The sequence below is a fragment of the Pinus tabuliformis genome, chromosome 1_1 (genome assembly GCF_031772625.1).
Source record: "Pinus tabuliformis cultivar Carrire ecotype Pingquan chromosome 1_1, CPIR1, whole genome shotgun sequence".
Classification (NCBI taxonomy): Eukaryota; Viridiplantae; Streptophyta; class Pinopsida; order Pinales; family Pinaceae; genus Pinus; species Pinus tabuliformis.
The window spans coordinates 788,528,773-788,551,943 of record NC_142297.1 but is presented as its reverse complement, the minus strand read 5'-3'; the positions used below and the strand labels follow the sequence as shown (position 1 = coordinate 788,551,943).

The 23,171-nt window shown below is 36.8% G+C and overlaps 1 protein-coding gene across 4 annotated transcripts in view; it reads left to right on the top strand.

Moving 5' to 3' along the window:
- LOC149216364 (protein MICRORCHIDIA 1-like) overlaps positions 1-22,921 on the top strand; it is a 114,391-nt gene extending 91,470 nt beyond the window's left edge. For all 4 annotated transcript variants that reach the window (XM_089392774.1, XM_089392773.1, XM_089392775.1 and 1 more), the window contains 11 exons: positions 4,576-4,674; positions 6,473-6,568; positions 6,700-6,849; positions 8,635-8,727; positions 8,913-8,964; positions 9,193-9,304; positions 11,132-11,339; positions 19,949-20,043; positions 21,439-21,481; positions 21,674-21,774; positions 22,004-22,921. In XM_089392774.1, the coding sequence (XP_089248900.1) occupies positions 4,576-4,674; positions 6,473-6,568; positions 6,700-6,849; positions 8,635-8,727; positions 8,913-8,964; positions 9,193-9,304; positions 11,132-11,339; positions 19,949-20,043; positions 21,439-21,481; positions 21,674-21,774; positions 22,004-22,019 (1,065 nt within the window). In that variant the 3' untranslated portion in view covers positions 22,020-22,921. The remainder of the gene's footprint in view (positions 1-4,575; positions 4,675-6,472; positions 6,569-6,699; positions 6,850-8,634; positions 8,728-8,912; positions 8,965-9,192; positions 9,305-11,131; positions 11,340-19,948; positions 20,044-21,438; positions 21,482-21,673; positions 21,775-22,003) is intronic.
- Positions 22,922-23,171: the final 250 nt, after the last annotated feature.

The following is a 23,171-nucleotide window of genomic DNA, read 5'->3' as shown; positions in this document are numbered from 1 at the left end:
CTCGCATGCATGGGTTAATTTTTCTCTAGTGCACTTGTTCAAGGTTAAATCAAGGTGGCATTTTTGCATACCTATTTGTGTCATATTTGAACATAATAAATTCAAAGTGGATATTTGCCCAAGTAAATGGGGCTACTTATGTTTGGGTCAATTAGATAAGGAAGAAATCTATATGCAATTTATGTCACAAGGAAGGATATAGCGCTAAGTCTCACATGTTTGTCAGCAGCAAATTGTAGAATTTGCATGAGTAACAATTTGCGATGTGGATATTTTCAATGATACTACTCAAATAATGTATAGTGCATGTAAGTTCATATGCTTTCATACGGGTGTGATCTATTGCGGCAAATCCTTTATCAATATGTGACTTGATTAATTTTCACTTCAGGTTTTTCTGATCAAGTACATGGGCCAATATTAGGAGATCTTATCTATATGATCCTTATAATGCTAATGCCATCTTTGGTGTGGTCTCAATTTATTATGACGCGAGGCTTGATTCTTAGCTATTGGCTCTTAGTGACATTTGTTGGCCTATAACCACTTGTTCTAGTGGGGGAGCTTAGTGCTGCTTCACCTTCCTCGATGTAGTTTTTACTTGCAAGTATGCAAGGTCTTTCCCACTTATTTTTATTTATTTATTTATCTTTAATAAATTATACATATATAATTCTTAGCATATTATAGTAGATATTTCTTCTATACCTCTAATACAAACCATCTTCACGAACTTGTGGAACTATATTGGTGTGGGAGATATTGTGTTTAGGGGGGGACTATCTACTTGGCTTATATGCAATGCCAAGAAGGGACGTGACTTGTGATTTTAATGCCATCTCTTTGCATCACCTTGTTTAGATTAAAGGGGGGTGTTGAATGAATACATGGGTGTAATATTCATTTTCGGCCATGATTGATGTTGTATTGAGTTGGGTATCCATAAAGCCACTCCTATTGAGGTGGGTACCCATAAAACTACTCTGATTTGTTTAACTGTCTGTTCAACTTAGCAGGAAGTGTTGAGAATGGTGTAATACTTACATTTGGGTATGGTCAACTCATAATGTGTTATTAATGTATTTCGTCAAACATTAATATAATGATTTGTTACTATACTAGGTTGTGGTTGAGGCAGACCTGGTCATATTGATGTAGTCCTAAGTTACAAGGATACATATATGGATATGTGAGAGTTTTAAAAAGCTTGGATATAGATACAATAGGGAAATAACAAGTACAAAAAATGAAAAAATATTTTTATAAATAAATAACAAAAATAGAGTAAAGGATCAAAACTGTTTAGGAATCACAACAGTAGAACTATAGGTTATAACCAAAAAAGAGAGTTGAACTATAGGTTATAACCAAAAAAGAGAGTTCTTCTGCATATTAGTATTGACCATCCATGTACCATAACTAATTATTTAATAAGTTATAAGCATCATCAATTATTGATAATTTTGAAGACCTTTTCAGCATTAGTATGAAGCAAGTCATAACAATAGTTTTGTGAGCCACATCGACATGTTCATATCAATGGTGAATAAAGTGGTTTTATTTAAGGAAATGGCAAGACTAAATAATGGTGTGGCTGAAGTGAGTAACAACATAGCACATAAGGATAGATCAAACATTGACAGAAGACCTTGACCATAATGATAGATCAACCTTGAGAGCAAACCTTGATCATGAACTTTGATAGATCAGGCTTCAAGAGTAGGTCTTGACATAAGGATATATCAAATTTTGACAACTAATGGGGGTTTAGGGTTTTTTTCCTGTAGGAGTTTAGGGTTTTGGAAATTTCTTCAGTTTTTTGGGGATCGATGTGTCAAAAAAGCACTAGAGGTTTTGTGATCCATTTCAAATTTTTAGAATCCTTTTCATTTACCATGGGACTCATTTCCTTCTCCAAGGGATCCACTTCCATGATAGATCTTGGGTGGATCTAGATCCGTATTCATAAATTCATGGATCTTGCACATAGGGGTGGTGGATATAGTAACATAGATCTAGGCCCATAACCCCTTCTTGCGAAGGCACCCTACCATCTTGAGGTGTGTATAAATACACCACAACTGTCTCATTTGTAAGTCATCAGTTGTGATCTCCTTGATTTTTCAGTTGTGATCTCCTTGATTTTTCTTTATCCTCTGGGCATCATTATTTATAAGGTGTCTCATGGCTAAGGGTCCCTATATCTTTGGGCATTCTCTTAAGCTTGGGCATCTCTCCCTCTTTCTCTCTCTCATATGCATGGGTTTATTTCTCTCAGTGTACTTATTCACGATTACTTTCTCTCACTAGGGTTTCACTCTATTGGCTAATTTATCTTCAAGCTAAGTTGCTAGGAAACGCGGGTTTGGGTACAGGTATAGGGATGGGGAAGGGTAAATCACTTCTTGAAACAGGCGCGGGTAAGGGACAGGGAAGGGTACACCATTTCTTGAAACAGGGTGCGTGGGATCATTAAAGGTATATACTATATTATAGTTTAGATATATATTATATATTATATAAATTAGAATATATACGAAATTTGAATTATGAAAATCAAATTATGAGTTTTCAATTTTGAAATCTTCCAATTTATAACAAGAAAAATGAAACATTGAACATTCACATTGAAATTTCAAATTTAATATCAAGTAGAGAGGTATGAATCATAATAATAGATATATATTATATCTCTGAGACTCCATTGTTATACTACATTCAAAATTTTCTTGAAGGCATTTCGACACATGAGATAGAAAATTTAAAAAAAATGTGAAACTGAGCAATGAACAAGTCTCAAGATAACTGATTTGGCTTCCTCAGACCATGTCATCACTCATTAGCATCCATGTCATCATGATTAACATCGCTAAGCTCATTAGTCAACAAACCCTCTAGGTAGGGATCACTCTCATCTGGAGGCTTATGCTCATCCATAGCAACTGGAGGTAGCCGAATAAGACCATCTGGTTGTATCTCCTCTTCCACACATGCAACATCATCTATGTATTGGTCCCATTTGTTGAAAGGCCCTTCCTTGTACCCTGGTTCTTTTCGAGATATGAGATGAAGTGTGATATGAATGTATACTAAGTTCTTAGCCTTCTTTGATCCCAACCTGTTTCTCTTCACTGAATGGATGAAAGCATATGTGCTCCAATTCCTCTCACAAGCCGAGGAACTAGCTACCTGGCCAAGTAATTGTATGGAAAGCCATTAATGGAAATACTAAAAATTGTTAGGAGAAGGCAATGTTAACTTCTTGGTATGTAATTTAAATTATTAATTGATTAATAATTTAATACATAAACAATATGAAAAACTAGCTACTTGTTCAAGTAATCATATCGCAAATTGATACAACTCAGGAGCATCAACACCATGAAGCCATCGCCAATCAATCAGATCCTTCTTCTTGCGCCTATCAGCCAAAGAATCACGTGAACCAAGACACCTAGGTCATGTGAAATCTGGGCAAATTGAGTTTGTATCTCAAAGCCTCTTTTGTAGAACCATATATTTTTTTTAATAGCAGTCATAAACCCTTTCACCACCTCTCTATCTTGGGAAGGAGGCCTCCTTCCTGTTGTGGGATCATACCATTTTGGATTAACTGCATCAATTTAGTGGGAGCATGGGACCACAAAGCCATGTCATCAATTTTTAATATTTTATCAAAAATCCAACAAAAAAAACTGTGACTGACTAAGTAGGCGTATCCTCTGAGTACCTGTTTTCGGGGAACCACACACCCTTTTACAGGGTACCAAGTACCCGTCACAAAGAAAGAACCCATTTTTAATTTTCAGAGTATTGGGTTCTCCATACCTGAACTGGGTTTAGAAGGGTGTGTTTGAGAAGAACCTGAACCATTTTCCAGTGCTTAGGTGTACGAATCAGGTACTGGTACGAGAACCCCACCACTGGGTTCGGGTACCCGTGCTTCACAGTCTTCAAGCCTTGTGCTGGCATAGCACTGTTTTCTCCTTGTTTATTGGAGGATTTTGGGTTTGTTTTGGTTCCATTGTATTCTCCTACTGTCATTTATGAATTTCAATGCTCCAAATTAGTCAATTAATAAATTTAAGAAAAACATTAGTCAACTGGTAAAATAATATAATTCATCTGAGAAAAGGTGCTGTAATGAAGTACAATATTGCTGTTGAATAATATTAAATATCTCATTTCAAAAATTTACAAATATGTACTTTTATAATTACAATGCATAAGCATTACATAACTTTAATACATGGAACAAAAAAGTAATATTAAGTAATATTGTTAAACTAATCTAGGAGTAATGAACTTGTAAGGAGGTACCCAAGGTAAACAAAATCAGTATACATTGTATAACAAATAATAATCCATTATTTGAGGGATTCATATATTGATCAATCTTCATGCAGGAAATGGACAAATGATGTACCACGTGTGTATATATTAATTTGAAATGTTAGAGATATATCTAGTGTCCATTTTTTTGTTTCTGGCAATTTTTTTGTATCTTTTCCACTTCTATATTGTTGCCTGCCAATGTGAACAGCTAGGTTATTAATTTTTCCTTATGCATGGCAGTTCGATGACATTGGTCCTCATGGAACAAAAATTATTGTTTACAACCTTTGGCTTAATGATGATGGCATCCTGGAGCTTGATTTTGACACAGATAAGGAGGTATGGACCAAGATCCTTTGATTATCACTCATACTGTTTTGTAGTTAGCATTATACATGATGGGCTATCTGGCTGCAGAAACAAAACTGTTTGTCCATAGAGTTATGCTTTGATCAAGTTGATGCATCTTACTGAGTATTTGCTGTCCCATATTTTGGGCTGCAATGCCTTTCTGATGCACAGATTATTGCAATTATATATCTCTAAAGTTCGAACTTTTGAATAGAAAAGACACATTTCTTCTTTCTAAATTGATTCTAGATAACTTTATTTCAAGTGATTCCCGTCCATTTTGTATGCATCCAGACAAAAGGCTCAATGCACAAATTTCCACGCATGTGCCCTGGCCGAAGTATCAAATAATAATGTGCCCTTTGTTGCAAACAATAAATCCATCATGAACATATGGGATAGAAGAAAACAATACAACAAAGCCTAGTATGGAGGTCTGGTTTGTGAAAAAAAATCTGAACTTTATATGGGTTTTAAGTTGGAGATATTGATATTGACTACACAAATAAAATAGGTAGTTAAATATGAAAATTAGCTGATTGGCAATCTGAAATCAAAGACTAACTTGAATAGACAGGTGACTTATCAAAAGCAGGTCAATTGTCAAACGGAGGTTTTATGTAAGATGGACATGAAATGGCTTTTCTCATTTAAATAGTGTCCTATCCTATATATCATAGATAACTATTAACACGGCAGTCTGTATGCTACTTAAACTGTGTTGTACAGTATCTATGCCACTATATTATTAAACGTTTATTAAAGAGAAACCGATAGAGTGGTGCTGGAAATTTGAAATTCTGTCCTCTGAGAGTTGAGCAATTAAGAACATAAATTGATCTGATGTATAGTTAGTCTATCCACACAAGGAAATTGAGACAGACAAGCCTAATGCAAACCTGGTGTTCTAGCAAAGTGGCATAAGATAAGATAGTTTTATTAATGGTTAATGAATAACCATAACCAGGTCAAAGGGACTGCTTGGAACATCAGTATCAAATTTCAATACACAAGTTGGAGTGCAAATGGAGCTCCTATAAAAAAGCAGATCTAATCTTCGAGATCTACGATCTCAAATCTAACGTCTAATATCAAATAGTGAGATACAGAGCTGGGAGCCACCAATGAACCCCCGTCAAGATCTCAAGAGCCTGGAAATTCCTTGCACACTTCCAAGTTCCTACATTCCAAGTGTTGGTGGGATATAATTAGCATATTTTTTGAGTTTGTGTTATGATTTTGAGAAAATAACCGTCAAATGACTAATCTGGTTGCAACATTTTATTAGTTTGGAATCGTGGATAGCTAGATAAATTATCTTTTTCCTGGTGTTTAGTCTTCTGATTTGTGTTCAGTAAGTTAAGGATGGTCAAGGAGCACAAGCAGAGTTGTTCAAGGAGGTTTTATTTTCAGAAACATTTATGGGTTGTATTGGATGGAAGGATAAAGTTGTATAAATAGATTTTCTGTTTGATTGTATATTGATATTATTGGAATGGAGGTTTTGGAAGTAGAGCAGGATAGTCATATTTGGAAAGAGGTATACTATTCATTGGACTATGCAATCAATGCTTGATATTAAATTATTAATACATCCATGTGTTCAACATAGAATAAAGGTGCTCTTATTCTTGAACGTTTGTTTTCAGGAAGGACAAAATATTAACTTGTGTTGTTTGCAGCTACTATACATATTTTTACATGTCTATGTGACAGTAACACTATTTCTTCTTCTTTTATTCCATGTTCTATCCAATAATGTTGTATGTTTTTGTGGATTTCACAGGATGTAAGATTGCGAGGTGGACTGAAGGCAGGATTAAAACAAACTACTGAATTGATTCAGTCACATATTTCTCACCGTCATTTATATTCATTACGTGTAAGTCTGATATGTTTTGGTAGCAATTTTAAGCAGTAATGCAATTTTTTGAAAGTCGAGACTCAACTAGATGAATACTTATCAACTGAACATTTGATTGATTTAACCTGACATTTATGTATTCTTAACAGGCCTATGCATCTATTCTTTATCTGAGGAAGATGCCAAATTTTCAAATCATTCTAAGGGGAAAGCCGGTTGAATATCATAGTTTAGCTGATGATCTAAAATTTTCCAAAGTAATAATCTACAAGCCACAACTTGGTGTTGGGATGAAAGAGGTAAATAAGAGTTAATATTTATTTTTTGCTTTTAAATGGTTTCATCTTACTTTCCAAGCTAGATGAGAATATGTACCTTATGTAAAGTAGGTAGCCAAAAAGTGATGCATCTGATGAAGTCCACTATATCCTGCACCAAAATAAGCATATATCAAATGCCTAGTTTAGTGTGCGTTCATTTACATTGAATACAGTGTAGTACCTTTTACTTTCAGCATTCTCACTTACCAAATAAGGGAGGCCAAGTAATTGTAGGTTTTAGCAGTTTGAGGTTGAGGGTAGAAGGCACCATCCCCCAAAACATTGTCATTGGTTGAAATATATGGTGTACTCAATGCATTTCTGTTGAATTCTTCATTTGTATGGCTAGAATGGAATTTTTCTCTTGACTTATGTAATCATTTTCAACGATGGCAATTTTTAAACATTCAATGCATTGTATATTGTGTATATGTGCAGTGTTATGTAGGGCCATATTCTTCGTTTTCATCTTATGGCTTGATGCCTCCTATTGGGATTAAGTGACTTCACAGTAGTTTTTCACATGAATAAATTATGCGCCATGAAAGGGCACAATCTCTTTTTTGATACTTGCAGTGTGCTTGTTTTTTGGATTTCAATTTGTAGCCATTTTCACCATGGGCTTGCCTATAAGAACTCAACTGTGAAGCCAATGGATGTTTAGCTATGTTCCACCAAGTTTCCGGGACAGGTGAGGACAGGGGAGATTAGGAGTGGCGAGATGAACAAGTGGAATGTGTGGGAGCAACCCCAAATTTTAGGAAAATTCAAGGGTTATGAGGGGATGTTCGGGTCTCTAGCATAGGGTTCCCCGTCTCTAAAATGATAAAAGTAAACATAATAATGATAAAATCCCAACAATAAAATTTTATCCCATTCAAATTCATTATTGTGCAATCCAGTGGAAATGCTATAATCCTGCCAATCCTGAAAACTATCAGGTCTGCTGAATTCTGAATGAGATACGGAATTCCACTTTCACATAATGAAGTCCGATGAAGTTGGAAAATTTAAGTAACCTTTCACTTTAAAAATTTAATATTACCATTAATTACCAAGGTCACATGGTCCCTAAAGCTCTATCCTCTATATTTTTGCTATATTCATTGGTTGTTGGAAAAATCTCTTGAGGGGGGTGTGCAAACATCCCCTTGGGGAAGTGCAGCCCCCACATTGTGGAAACGTTTCACCATGCATTTCCTCCTGTTCCCCCCAGGGGGGGGGGGGTTTGTTTGGAAATGTTTCGGATTTCTCCATTCAAACCCCCATCCTTATAGTATGGGAAATGTGAGGGGTGTGCCCCGATCCCTAGAGTATGGGAAATGTGAGGGGTGTGCCCACACCCTAGGGGACATGTCTGTGGAACACTGATTTTTAGGATGCTACTCTTTTTGTGCTTGTCATCCTTGCATTCCAAAGCATTGCCACCCTTATTGAGTGGTTTGCAATCCTACTCTTGAATAATATTTATGCACACCCTTGCATGTGTAGTAACTAGTAAGTGACTTAATCAACTTGTTATAGATGATGAGAATGTGGAGCCACACATTTTCTCAACACATTTCTTGCTCCTCGTATGGTATGATACATGATTAGAAAAATATAGATTGTAGATACATGCTTAAAATTCTTTTGTAGGGCCTATCTTGTTTCCTGTAAGGATTCTTGTTCTTCAGGAAAATTATATTATGCCTGAATTCTGTAGACAAATGCTTAAAGAATTTGTAGAAATCTCAAAAGATGAAACTATTTTGGTTCATGCAGGTATCGGTTGCAACAACAATAGGATTTACAAAGGAAGCTCCTCTCATTAATGTTCACGGGTTCAATATCTATCATAAAAATCGGCTTATTATGGTCAGTTCTGGGCACAATGTACTTTGTAATAATAAAATTGTTTGCGTAAGAATATTATAGATGATATGTGGAATTCATGAAATTATTGTTCTTAATTGTTCTATCTTAGATACTTATGGAGCTTCTGGTACTAATTTTTAAATTAAGCGGCGTAACTAATTTCTTATTATTTTTTTATTGTACAGCCATTTTGGAAGGTTTGGCAAGACAATAGTAGTAGAGGAAGAGGTGTAGTAGGTATGTAATGAGATAAAAGTCCTGTCATGCTTGGCACGGTATTCATCTGATGGAATTTTTATCTTCTGTTTCTCAGTACAAAACTACCACACACTCACATGCACGTACCAAAATTCCATTGAATAAAGATTGTATGGAGAATATGTAGTGTGGCAATGGATATGAATTTACTCTTCAGCTTGTACCATCTTGTCATGAATTTCAATGATTCAATGGTATACTTAACAGGTGTTCTTGAAGCAAACTTCATAGAACCTGCACATGATAAACAGGATTTTGAAAAAACTGCAGTCCTCATACGGTTGGAGTCAAGACTCAAGCAGATGACTCTTGATTTCTGGTGCGTCTCGACTCTCAAGTAACGGTTTTGTATTTAATTATTTCAACTATTTTATTTTTCTTGTGGAATGGACATCTATGATATACAATGCATTACTGTTGGGGTTTTGCAATGTTTCAGCCATTGAGATCATAAATGGATGATTTCCAATTGTTTATTTTTGGTCCTCGAGAGTCCATACTGATTTGCGCAAATCCTTGTATAGGATATATTTTCTACAATACCATGATACCAATACAGAAATGGATGCAGGGAAGAATAAAGATATCACAAATATAAAAAATAAAATTCTATAATATTGTTAATTGTATTCTGGGATAATACATGAGATATAAGGTAACATATAAATAAATTATGACAATTAAACCCGATTATATAAGTTTTGTGTTATATAATCATAAGTGAATAATATAATAATGATCTAATTTTATAATAGTATTGTGTTATATAATTATTATAATAATCATCATCATCATCCTCATCATCTAATTTTAAGGTCATAGCCAAGCCAGACACCAAAATGGTGTATGAAACCCCCTTGTTTGTAGGACAAAGGACCTGCCTCTGCACAGTGATTTGACTGCTGAAGACTATGGATGTGCACATACTCAACTTCGTCTGGATTTGAACCTGTGACCTCTTATGAGGAAGCACTTGTTCTTAACCATATAATATGTATAAGTTAATATGACAAAGACATATATATTATGATATTAAAAATACCAGTGTCGTTAGGATTAACTAATGACTTGTACCACTTAATCACTGCAAACTATACAGTGATCTTCATGGATTCCATATTTTGTTTCATGTTTCTTTGCAAAACCTTTCTATCTTAATAATATCTATCATCCATCTTGAACATTTCAACTTTGTCATTTCTGTGCATTTTTCCACTGTACCACACTGAATGATGCTGCACCGAGAACATGGTGCCAATAAATTTTCAATCTAGTTGTACGAATATGAATTTGGAGCATGTAACATTGTGAGAGTGACCATCCCTAGGATCTAGCTGAATGGTGAAGTATGAAAGGCTATGCGATTTAAAGAGAATAAGTTTCCTAGAAAGAAAGTGTAGTCACTGGTTGCAGTTCAACCATATCAGTCATTGAGACGAAATAATAGAATCTAAAAGGGTAACTTAAGGATCATCTCCGGTTTTGCCAGTTCCAGTCTGGTTCTGATAACACGGATTAAACTCCAGTGGATGGAATTTCAGAGGGTTGCTGAGCATTTTCTATTAGCATTGGCAAATAGGCAGTTATTGATTCTGGATTCTGGGTCACGAATAGATCATTTTGTATGGGATTCTAGCATGATATTTATTTTCTATGTCCAGCTATGCAGCATTTTAATTATTCAATCACATTGTAGGGCATATGTTATCTGGTTATCTGGTCTTTTGTAAGTTTAGGGTTGAAATCATTTGGGAAGTTCTAATCAACTTGAACTCCATAAGTTATATCGTAGTTTTATTTAGTATTGGATGGTGGTTGGCATTAACAGTTGTGATAAAATTGAACTGCATAAGGCACATTTTGTTTTTTATTTTTTGCTCCAGTGGAATGTCGCAAATTCTCCTACTTAGGTTATTAAGTTGTTTTGATCAAATTTTAGGGCAGTTTGAAGAGCTCTATGTTAGTTTTCAACTTCATGTTTATTCAAAATATATTTTGTCCCATTTTGGGCTTCTTGTGTTAAATTTACAGATGTAAAAGGAAAATCCACTCATGCCTTATATTGTATACTCTAGTTTTTGTTTTCTAATCTTTCCTGCCACTATTTTTCCTCATTTGTTTTGTATTTTTCCTTTGTACTTTGCAGGAGAGAGAATTGTGATAAAATTGGATATCAAGGAAAGAATAAGTCAAAAAGAGAAGATCCACAGAGTGATTTACCTTCAATTCAGAATCCTCGTCCATTGTCAAGTGTTGTTCCAGGATTGCCAAGCGTTGTTCCAGGAGTATCACCTCAGCAAATTTCGAATAGTCAGGGCATGGCCCCCTTGACAAATCCTGTTCGCAATGTTCAGGTATAAATTAGCATGATAGGCTCATTTATGTTCTCAGAGCCCAGTATAAGTTATGAAAATTAATGCATTCCTGATGCATGGAAGGCATTAGGTTATTGACACATGAGATACGTTTGGTTCCATTTCTGCCAACAAAGGATTAGATTCATTTGTGACAGCAGCTTTGGTCTTTAATGCTTATCCTACACAACATAGTTATGAGTGAACATTACAGTCGCTCATCCAATAAAATGTTAAAATTTTCTGCTGTTTAATTTATATCAATTTCTGAAAGCACCTTTCCTCTTTCAATGGAAGTTCTTTCATTAAACTACATACCCAAGCAGCGAGCCTGGGAATTGACTGCCACCCCAGGCTTGGAATTTTAATGATGGCAGCCTGGTTACCAACAACTACATGAGTGGAACTAGGGAGGATGAACCATGATATTGCCACTAGCACAATTTGATGACTTTGCTATTAGGCCACGTGTTCACATCCATATCTCTCTTCCTAGGGGCAATGTAGGAGCTAATGTGGACTTTCCTTTTCCTGTGACTCCCCCGTGTGCGAGGGTGACATAGATTTAATGTATTTGGGACAGTTTGTGGTTGTCTTAATAAAGCTATGTTGGATACAGAGTCTTTTCCACTTTCTCCAGCACGATGATGTCCTTGAAACCCTCCACACCCTAAAACAGTGAGGCTAAACTGGCTCCACTTAACTGCAATGTGGGTCCTTGCTGCTGATTCGTGAAATTCTTTTGATGAACTTAATGAAATATAGTGCATTGTTTGCTGCTCCTCGTGTATAGCCTTGACATTGGCTCTTGATGCAATCAGTTTGCCTCACGGTGGAATTTTATCCAGCCATGCTTCTTGCCTCTGTGACTGAGCATGTTAAAAGCTAATTGTTGTATCTTTCATTTGTTGCTTCTCCATCAAGATGTTATACATGTTGTCCCCCATCTTTATGATGTAGCCACAGTAGATCAGCAATTATCTTATACATAACATAAAGCTCTGTTGCTATCCATAAAAGAATTGCCCTGCCTCTTTTTTCCTGTGCATGGCCAAATAGTAAATTTTTTTCAAGTCATGGAATTGCCTTGGACCCTCAAAATTTGGTTTCACCAGTGAATGCCAACCATTATTTTTTCTAAGCTTTCTAGTTCCTTCCATCACCCCTTTGAAATTATCCTCTGAATAATCCCTCTAACCCCTAAGTCCATATCTTTTGTTTGCTTCAAAAGAAAAAATGAAAGATAATATTTCTTATGATATTGCAATCTCTTTGTGAACAATAAGTTAATAAAGGGACCCCATTTGCGATGATGTCTTCCAGTTCATCCCATTATGGTAATGATCCTGTACATGTAGCCTTTATTTCTATATGTTGACCATTGACCCGTTGTTATATCAATCTTCTTGTATTCCATAATGAAATCCTAATATTACATTGTCACAACCTAAGGTCATGGATTTTAGCATTTGGTGGCCATTAATGATAATGCTCTTGATAGATATTGCCTTTATTTCCATAATTATACATTGACACATTGTTAAATCAATCTTTTTGTACTCCTTACTCCAATCCTAATTATACATTGTCCCATCCTAAAAGGTCATGGATTTTAGCTTTGGTGGCCCCAAATTCACCATTTCATTGACATTTTATCATCTACTCTATCCTTCTAATATGTGCATGTTTCTCAAGCTCCCTGCTTTTCTGAATCAAGCCTTGGAACTTCAAGTTCCTAATCCCCATTTTCTGCCTATTCATTTCATTGTCAATATAATCCCCAGTATTAAATTCTTACCATTCTTTTGGCTACAGTTTTTTCTGTATCGCTAATCCTTGCCACAAATCTATTACTCATGCTTAAATGTTGTTTCTGGGATGAAATCCTCTAGTACACGTGAGAATTAAATCCTACTTCATCCTCAATGAGACTTTCTCCAGCCTTGCTTAGATTACCAGTGAGTGCCTCGTTATATTTTGAACAGATCCACACATCCCACACTGTTGTACTTTACAGTCACATTAAACTATGCGTGCTCATTTGTTGGAAATTAACAAAATGATCTTAATCTTATCTAAAATGTGAGGCCCTTAGCGCATTACTCTGTCATTTTCTTCATTTTAATAGTAGCATACATATACTCTTCTTGATAAAATTTCTGAGTTACTTACAGACCATATCTCCTCAGAATTGGAAATAGAAGTGGGTTTCAAGGAAGGTACAGCAGTCCACAAGTATTGGAAACGTTTGAGGTATTATGTCACTGCAATAAGTGGGGAAACACTAAGAGACAATTTACGGAATTGGAAACAAATTTTTTCAAACGAAAACTGCCTGGAAACCCTGCTATAATAGAGGGTGTTTTCACTTAAATTCGAATGGCTTAGGGTTAGTGAGCACTTTTATGTTTAGTGTAGGTTCCTTTTTGTGTTTTCTAATACTTTTAGAGGTTTGAATAAAAGCAAAAATGTGCTGGAAACTGCTGCATTTTCAGGAAATGCTCCAGTAACTACTCCAGATGTTACTAAGAACTGCAGGAAAGTTGGAGACTGCTGCAAACATCTAGTATCTGGGTATCACTGAGTGGGCTTTGGCAACTGAAAAGGTTTCAGAAACTGGTAAAAAAAATTTCAACTTTTTCTGGAAATGGAAATGGTTTCATGGATTCACTGATTAGATAAGATAAGATAATTTTATTAATGTCTAGCAAATGACCACAAAAGTAGGTCCATGGGACTGAAGAATACAACCAATATGGATACAAAGTGGGAATGCCAATGCAACTCAAAAATGCCGAAAATAATATGAAGAAAGAAAACTATGTAAGATCTGACCATATGTATAAAACTGTGACAAACGTATGGTGATACAAAACAATAAGGGCGTTTGTCCGAGGCTAGAAAGGTGGACAACCCAACCCGTGAACCTATCAAGAGAGAGTGAGAGGGATATGAGACTATGGGTTTATGATGTCAAGGTCTCACAAGTTTGATGATTGAGGGAGAGGTGGGTCAACTGGGCACTGGCTCACTCTTGAAATCATCTAGAACCATCAAGGAGCTTTGTTGCATGGTCCACACCTGGGGTGATGTACAGGCAAGGGATATTCCTAACATCCAAGGTCGAAAGAAGGAAACTTCAAATGGATCTATGGTTGCTCCTTTGGATATGGGAGGTATTTTGATGGGCGAGGAATGCTCTACTCTGGATTTGTTTGGAGTTGATCTCTCTAATGCTCTGAGGATGTGTGGCTTGTTGTACAGACCAACACCTCAGTATAGGTCTCAATAATATCGGGTGATCTTCCATAAGGGGAGGTTGCAAAGAAACCTGGAGTGTCACTATGTTGCTGGCTGGTGCACCTTAGAACTTTACGTGCCATGATAGACCAACAAGGAAGTATGAGTTAATTAGTTTGGGTGTTAAATTTTGTAACATTAGAGGTGTTTTAGTCTTGAAACTTTGTGGAGAAGGCTAAAACACAGGAGCTCTCCATAACCCATAAATCGTTTTTGGAAATTCCACCTAGAAGTGTCTCAATCATATTATTAGCCAATTTTTAAGTATTTCCTAAGTCTAAACTTAAGAAAAATGGTTAATTAATCAATATTAATTGAGAAATGTGTGAACACTAAGATTATAAGAGGAGGTTGATGGGTAGATGGAGAACACACACTAGAGATCGATTTCCTTGGGCAGTTTGATTTTCTAGAGAGAAGCAACAGTCGATGGAAGAGTTTTAGGCAGAGAAGGGAAGCAAAGACAAAGAGGGGTAGGGACAACGAGTCCGGAGGAAGAGATTCAGTTTTGAAGAGTATCTTTCATAGAGGTAGAAAAACCACAATGAGGCTGACGCAAGGGCTGCGTAGAAGCTTCTAGAAGAAATTTGATTTTGCTAGAGAGAAGTCGAGTTTCAGTTCCAGAGGTCGAGAAAGTGTTCTAGAGAGCCAAAGAGATAGTTTCTCAGTTAGTGGCAGACGAGACGACTTGAGGAGCAATTGTTTCAGGGTGACGCAAGCCTGTGCAGAGGTTGTTTGGATGACTTACTTTTAGCTGGCAGTCAAAGCCCAGATTGCTTGTGGGGTGAGGAAAACTTCTCACTATTTTTGCTGATATTTTTCTCTGTAGGATTGCCAGATTTCAGCATCCAGTTGTACTCAAAATTTTTCGCTATTGCTTAATAATAAAAGCCCTCGACTGCTGCACTAGTTTTCCCACATTGGGTTTTTCTGGGGACATTCGTCTAAAAATAATGATCGTTTTTATGTGTGTTCTAGTGTTTTCTCAGCTTCCAGTTTATTTTCTGCAACATTTTATTTGGAGAAAAAATTGCAGTGTGATTAATTCAATATTAGTCAGTAAATTAATACATTCTAATGGCTTAGAAGAATTAATTCGAATTGCTACATTTCAAGGATTTTTCACATTGGGTGGTGCATGGGTAGGATTTGAGATTTGTTGCTGAAAATCTCCCTTGTGAAGAGGGCTAAGTATCACTCATCGTGGCACTGGAAGAAAGTAGAGAAGGAGCCTACCAAGTCCCTATAAAAGCGGTGATAGTGTCCTTTGAACTCATAGTATAGGGGACAATGAAAAATGAGGTGCATTTGTGTCTTCGGATCTTGAGGGTGGCACACCTAGCAAATTGTATGAGATTGTGGCATATGGTGATCTTTCTCTATCTTGATTCTTGAGTCGATGGGCGCTGGCTCAAAATTATCCCAAAGGGATCTTGAGTGAGTGCATTTAATGTCTGCATGTGTAAGGGGGGCAAATGATCATGCCATCATGCAACTCCCTAAAGTGATCTAGGCATAAAGACATCTTTCAGCCTAGGCTCGTTAGGTGTGTGATTGAAGCACTATCCAAGTGACTTGAATGTGCAATCTGTAGATATCCTCTCCGATAACTCGGTTCACAATAGTTGACAATAGATGGCATGGTGCATTAAGGGAGAATCCAAATTGGGGAAGGCAATCTAGGGATATTGTAATTGTTTGAAGAAGCGGAGACACCTTTGAGAACCAACCTCCCACCCGACTTAAGGAAGGATTTGAGGCGAGAGCTTACGAGGGTCAAATTACAAGGTAGGGGTACCTCTCTCGCTCAGTGGCAGAGTCTCGAAGAGATCAAAATCTGTGAAGAAAAGAAACCAGGTAGAAAATGACCTTGAAGCGGAAAGGGTTAACACCAAACTCTGCCTGATTAATGGATTGTGGAATTGTTTGCTTACATTGGATGATGTGTCTGAGAAGCAAGGTATGTACTCCCTCCGTTCTAGTCCAATCTGTCTGTAGTGGTACTTAGATTTTGGAGCCGTAGAGAACCATAGGTTTAATAATTGCCTCCGTGAGATAGAGTTTGGTCAAGATTTCCTAAAATTGTCCCTAGAAGCATTGTCTCTCAACGGGGACTAGGGAACCATACACTTTACTATTCCAAGGCTAGAGGGCTTGTTATAGTCCCAAACAAGGCCTCATGAATTGTACTCCTAGGTAAGTGTAAGTTGTGGTAATCTCAATTTCTACCCCTCAATAGTAGAAATGTAAATTTGTATGAGAGCACTTTGATGCATTGAGGATCAAAACCTTAGTTTTACCTAGGTTGACCATTAGCTATCGAAGGTCACAAAAATAGGCCAATGCATCAATTTGTCTTTGTAAAGCCGTTAGGAGTAGAGGCCAACAAGACCAAGCCATCAATGAATAGAATTAGGGAGATCAACACCTAATGTAGAAGACAACCATCACCCTCCTGAATATGCTTGTGAAGGAAGGACTCTTCCTCTTCAATACAGATCCCCAAGAGGGTCGGTGAGAGGGGGCACCCCTATTTTACCCCGATGGTGCTCTAGATGAAGGTGGAAAGGCTATCCCAAAACTAACACATACAGTCTCATAATGATTGCTAGTAGGGTCTCAGATATGCCAATGCCTCAGTATCTAGAATAATGCATCCCTTGGGACTCTGTCAAATGCTCTTTGAAATTTAAAACAAATTTCAAACCTTCAAATAGTGATGATGAGCCTCCTTAATAATTTTCTGGAGTGTGAATATGTGATCAAACATTTGGTAGTTGTGTCGGAAATGTGCGTTTCCTCTAGTCTTGAGATGTCGACTCTCCAACTCATCTGAAAGCCATTGATCCAATAGTTGTTTGGAATAGAATTGCTCCCTGATTTGTGGATTGGATGAATAATGTGTTTGGGCCAGGATGGGGGGAAGCTCGAACATACCACATGATAAATAAACAAGCAATATGGGAATTGAGGGATTGGGTACAATGGTTAAGGAATTCAGCCTGCAGTCCTTCTTTACTAGCTGATTTGTTGGTATCCATAGCTATAACTGCTCTCCTAATATCCCACTTAGAGAAAAAGTGGCAAACTGTTTGGGGGGGGGTAAGCGATGCAAGTGAGCGGCTGTCTAGGAATATTGTAAAAGGAATTGGTGTGGGAGAACATGGTTTTGGGGTCAAGGTCAGGTGAAATGGTATGAGATTGAGGACAAAGGGTGTGCCAAAAGGCTTTTGTGAGTCAATAACTATCTCCTCCGAGAGAGAAATGCTCATTGTTTGTAGCGAAGGAGATTACAATATGTTTTGCAAAGGTGAGGGTGAGATGTAGTTGATTGTGGAGGGATTCACATTCATCATCAAACTAGGTTTTCATATGGCAGGAGCTAGGGGTTGGTTTGTGGGCTTGATGAAAGGTAGAGTGAGGTAGGAGTCAAGTGTTGGTTCCATGAGGATCAAGGAAAATATCTCTTACTTGGCTAGCCTGCAGTCCTTCTTTACTAGCTGCTTTGTTGGTATCCATAGCTATAACTGCTCTCCTAATATCCCACTTAGAGAAAAAGTGGCAAACTGTTTGGGGGGGGGGGGTAAGCGATGCAAGTGAGAGGCTGGCTAGGAATATTGTAAAAGGAATTGGTGTGGGAGAACATGGTTTTGGGGTCAAGGTCAGGTGAAATGGTATGAGATTGAGGACAAAGGGTGTGCCAAAAGGCTTTTGTGAGTCAATAACTCTCTCCTCCGAGAGAGAAATGCTCATTGTTTGTAGCAAAGGAGATTACAATATGTTTTGCAAAGGTGAGGGTGAGATGTAGTTGATTGTGGAGGGATTCACATTCATCATCAAACTAGCTTTTCATATGGCAGGAGCTAGGGGTTGGTTTGTGGGCTTGATGAAAGGTGGAGTGGGGGTAGGAGTCAAGGGTTGGTTCCATGAGGATCAAGGAAAGTATCTCTTACTTGGCTAAGGTTGTGCCCAGTGACCTGAAGTGGGAAATGGGGGTAGAAACTCCTTAAGGTGTGCGATATAAGGAGCGGGATGCTCTTTGTTAAAAGGGAAGGTGGTGCGGTGGGGTGGGGGTGGGGGTTTGGGAGAGGGAAAAGGGGAGGAGGGAGTGGTCTACCAAGGGGAGGTAGGAAACTGAGAGATGATGAATATGTGGGAGAAGGTCTTGGTTGGCTCCTAAAGAAAGAGGTGTCTAGCTATATGGGGCCACTGGAGGGGGGAACCCATGTACTCTCAGATTGAGTTCTCGGGCTCACTGGAGGTGTTCCTTGTTCAGCTTTTCTTGTATCACCCCTTAAAGATATTCTTGGTATTCTCTGAGAGGAAAAAGTCTTATCAAGTCAAAGCTCCCTCAACTACCAAATCACCATTAACAAACAATCGGTACATTTGATAAAGTACCAACAATGCAAATTAAATAATGCTTATATGATCACAGCAATGATAATGGCAATGGAATTATGTCCATGTAATTTTGAAGAACAAAGTTATGGAGGCATCACAAAAACGTTATTCACTGTTCAAGTATTATCTAGTCTGCTGTAGTGATCCCTGTAAGAAAAGACATGCTCTGACATAGGTCGAAGTTAAGAGTTTCAATAATTAGTTATAAACTTATATGCAATACTAGCATAATTTTCATATTGATTAGAACACAGAAATTTACCTGATTATATTTTCCATAAAATGTACACAACAGATTTAGCTATGCTGGGTGTGAACACGAGATTTTTGGTAGTTGACAGTTATCACCCATTTGGCATGGGGATTCTTTGCCAGCCTTTGTCTGACATTTATGTCAATTGCCATGATATTTCCTTTGAATTTTTGGAAATATTTTTTCTTTGTTGATTGAGATAATCTGTACAAACTTCAATCCTATTTCTCTGAAATGCACATGCAAGTACCTTAATATCCTGAGTTTTTATTTGCATTTAATTTTGTCCTTAATGCATCATTGGTAATTTTACAATCACCAAGTTTGTTACCAGAAATTGCTAGACTATCTTGATTTATATTATAGAATCCCACTTTCCCACATTTTATGGCAGTAGATACCAAATACCTATATGATATACTTGATACATTCATAGGTGAACTGCTTTGCTAAAAAGTAAAGACTAATTTATATCCAAAGATGCGAACCTTTAGCACTAATGAAACAACTGGCTTCGTGACCTGCATCTTGTCTATTACAGGACTGGAAACAAATAATCCATGCAACATACTTAATTGAAAAAGAATTATAAATTTAGAAAAATCTACTCTTCTGATCTTCGGGCTTGTCTAACAGGTTGTTTTAACTGCAGGCTGTCACTAGTGGGAAGGAACTACAATCAGTTCCGGGTACATCAAACAAATTAGTTAATAACATCTGTGAGGAGAATATACAACTATTCATGAGGTATTTAAAAGTGAACTTATTCATGAAATCTTATCCCTTTTCAAAATTGTTGTTTGTGTCAACTATGCTTTTTTAGAGTTAATGCACCCGTGCTTATCTGCTTATTCAGCTTCTAACTACCTAACCTAAATATCTTTCCCGTATTGATTGAGAAAGGTTTTCTTGGGCATTCTGAAGATGACTCAGGATATAGGGGTCAATTTCAGGATTTTAGGGCTGCAAATTTCCTTCTTTTGCATGTGCTTGAGGCATATTGTTCTGACTTGTTAAATCTCTACTTGGCACAATGCTTCTGATACCAACTACTCCTAGCTGATTGACATGCTTAAGGAACTCATTTTTCATCTACATTATTTTCCTTCTGAACATCCTAAAGCAGCTTTAAAGTTGTAAAGAACAATTTATGGAGGATCATGACACGGACTAAAATTTATGTTTGTTTTTATAAAAGTCATGTTTTTCCATTAGTTTAGGCCAATACCATATGCTTTGTTCTTAGTATTTGCTTTAGATACATTGTTATTGCTCCAACTATGAAACTCTTGTCAAAGAGTGCATTCCTTTTACAGGGAAATTATGTGCTTGATAACACATGAATGGCCCTCCATAGTAAGTGTATTGCTTGCTGGACAACTAACCAATACTGCTAACTTGCCTTTGTTTTGAATGATAGCCATTGAGACCTTCCGAAGCTTGTAATCTTTTCAGTATTGTAGTTTCTTGGTTTTGGGCTCTATGATGTTGCAAACAGATGCGTTTATGATTTTTCCTTTTTCTTTGGCCATGGTTAGTTTGATAGGTAGCAATCAAACCACTTAAAATTGCTTAGATTTTTGCCATTTGTTGCCTTTTTATGAGACAATAAATTTTAATTATTGGCCCATGTTTGGATGCATTTTATAGTTCACTTAGTGTCTTTCTTATTTAGGATTTCATTATCATGATACGATTACCGGCTGGATGTAAACCATCTTAAAATAATCTAGTCTCAGCTTGTGATATTAGCCCCTTCTGCAATTAATATTTAGTTGTTAAATTTTTTTGCAGCACTTTGCAGCTCTAGTTACTCATAACATTCCTATGTGGTCAATTCTTCTTCTCTATGTCTGTATGGGGACTCTCCTTGCACCAATTGGATGATGGATCTTGTTTATCCTTCACTATTTTTCATTTGATCAATCTTATAGCATGTATCCAATATTTTCTTCTCTTATCAAGATTTATGATAAAGCTGGTTCCTTGCATTTTTAATTTTTAATTTTTTAATTTTTTCTTCGTCTAGTTCTATTCATAGTCCTGTGTATGTCTTAGGTTCCCATAAAATAATACTTGTCAAAAACCTATGACTTGCTAATTGAGACATCTGCTGACATTTTAATTGATGGTTTGGATCAGGTGTGAGCAATATCGTCACAGACAACTGGAGTTAAACCAGATGGTGAGGCAGAGTCATTTGAAACTTGACAATTTTTATGCTCTTGATGTTTTCATTGAAGATGTTTGAATTCCAGAGGAGGGAATATTTGATCAAAATCTTGACTGATCATAGTGATATTACCATGAGCACACTTAGAGAGTTAACCTGTCTGTTTTCTTTGTTGCTTAAATGTGTAACCCTTTGCTTGATTAGATTACAAAGTTGGAGACTGAATTGAAGGAGGGGAAACGGAAATATGCACAACTTGTATCAAATGTTGAAGGCCAAAAGAAGCAAAGACTGGAGATGTTGAGGTATGGAGTCTTTTTAATTTAGCAGCATGAATCCATTGCAATGTGTGTTATAGCTTACTAATTCTTGATCTTGGGATCAAAATGGAAGTGTTGCTATTTCACAATGTTGTTGATTTACTGGATTTGATCTTCTATTAGGGAAGTTTTTAAACACTTTGAGCAACTCAGTTTGCATTGCGCGCTGTTTTGGTTCCTCCAATTATTTATGCAGAGTACTTGTTCTTTGCAGAAAGGTACAGGGATGATAATAAGAGCGTTTGGAAAGCACTAGAAGCCAATTCAAAAGCGTATGGCTAAAATTTCCTCCAATTTTTTTTGGACTGCAATCCTTTCCTCGGGACCAGATATTGAACAAAGTTTATTTCTAAGGCAAGGAGGAAATCTTGGTCTGGTATATCATGCTGTCCATTTTTGTGCAATTAAATTGAAAGCCTTGGCAATTTTTTCCCACAACATATTCTCAAGCTGTTAGTAACGATCTGTATAGGGTTATTGTTGCAAACCTAGTAGGGAGAACATTCAATGGCAATGAGGAGGTAGCAATCTGTGACTGTAAGATATCAACTTCACCGCACAATATCCAATTTTTTGTAGTATCTATTACCCATGGGTAAAACCATGGATAGAAATACTCCATTTGTAAAGATGTACAGAAAATTTTTGATGAGTTGTGTTTTACACAGTAAGATATCGTTATATTTTCTTCTACCTCTTGATTATTTCCCAAGCCATCTTATTGATAGTGTTGATCTTACCATAGGGACAATTAAATGAAAACCAAAGTAATCATGGAGGAAAGGTATTCACTGAGCATCAAATATTTGTTGCAGATAGGGACTGAGATTAGACCTAATCACGAAATGTTTTGGGTCTCTGGTTCCATATTCATATGTAAAACTGACCTGTTCCTTTGAGCATTGTTCCATGGTCACTATCGTGGGCACCGTTGGATGACAGGAAGCTCCCTTCTTTGGATCAGTTTAGATCATTGCAAAACCATTTTTGTACAGAACGATTTCTTTCAACAAGATGTAGCTATCTATCTATCCAGATAGCAGGAATTTTTGAATTTTGAACCGTTGTAATGATTGATAATTTATATAAAAGTTTCCCACCTTTTCAAGTGTTGGGAAATGTGGTTGCATTTGTTGCGGTGTTTGAATCTGATAATTCTAAGGATTGTACAAAATGTTGAACAGCTCTTATCCTAATGCCCGCACACATATTCTAATGGTTCCATCTTTGAATGACTTATCTCGTTTGCTTCTTGTCAAATAATTTAGGTTTGTGCTATACGTGTAATGACATTTATAAGGTATTCAATGAATGCTTTCTGTAAAGCAGTATTGTTAGTACTGGCACTGTTTACCTGCAACTCTAGATTGATAATTTTGTAT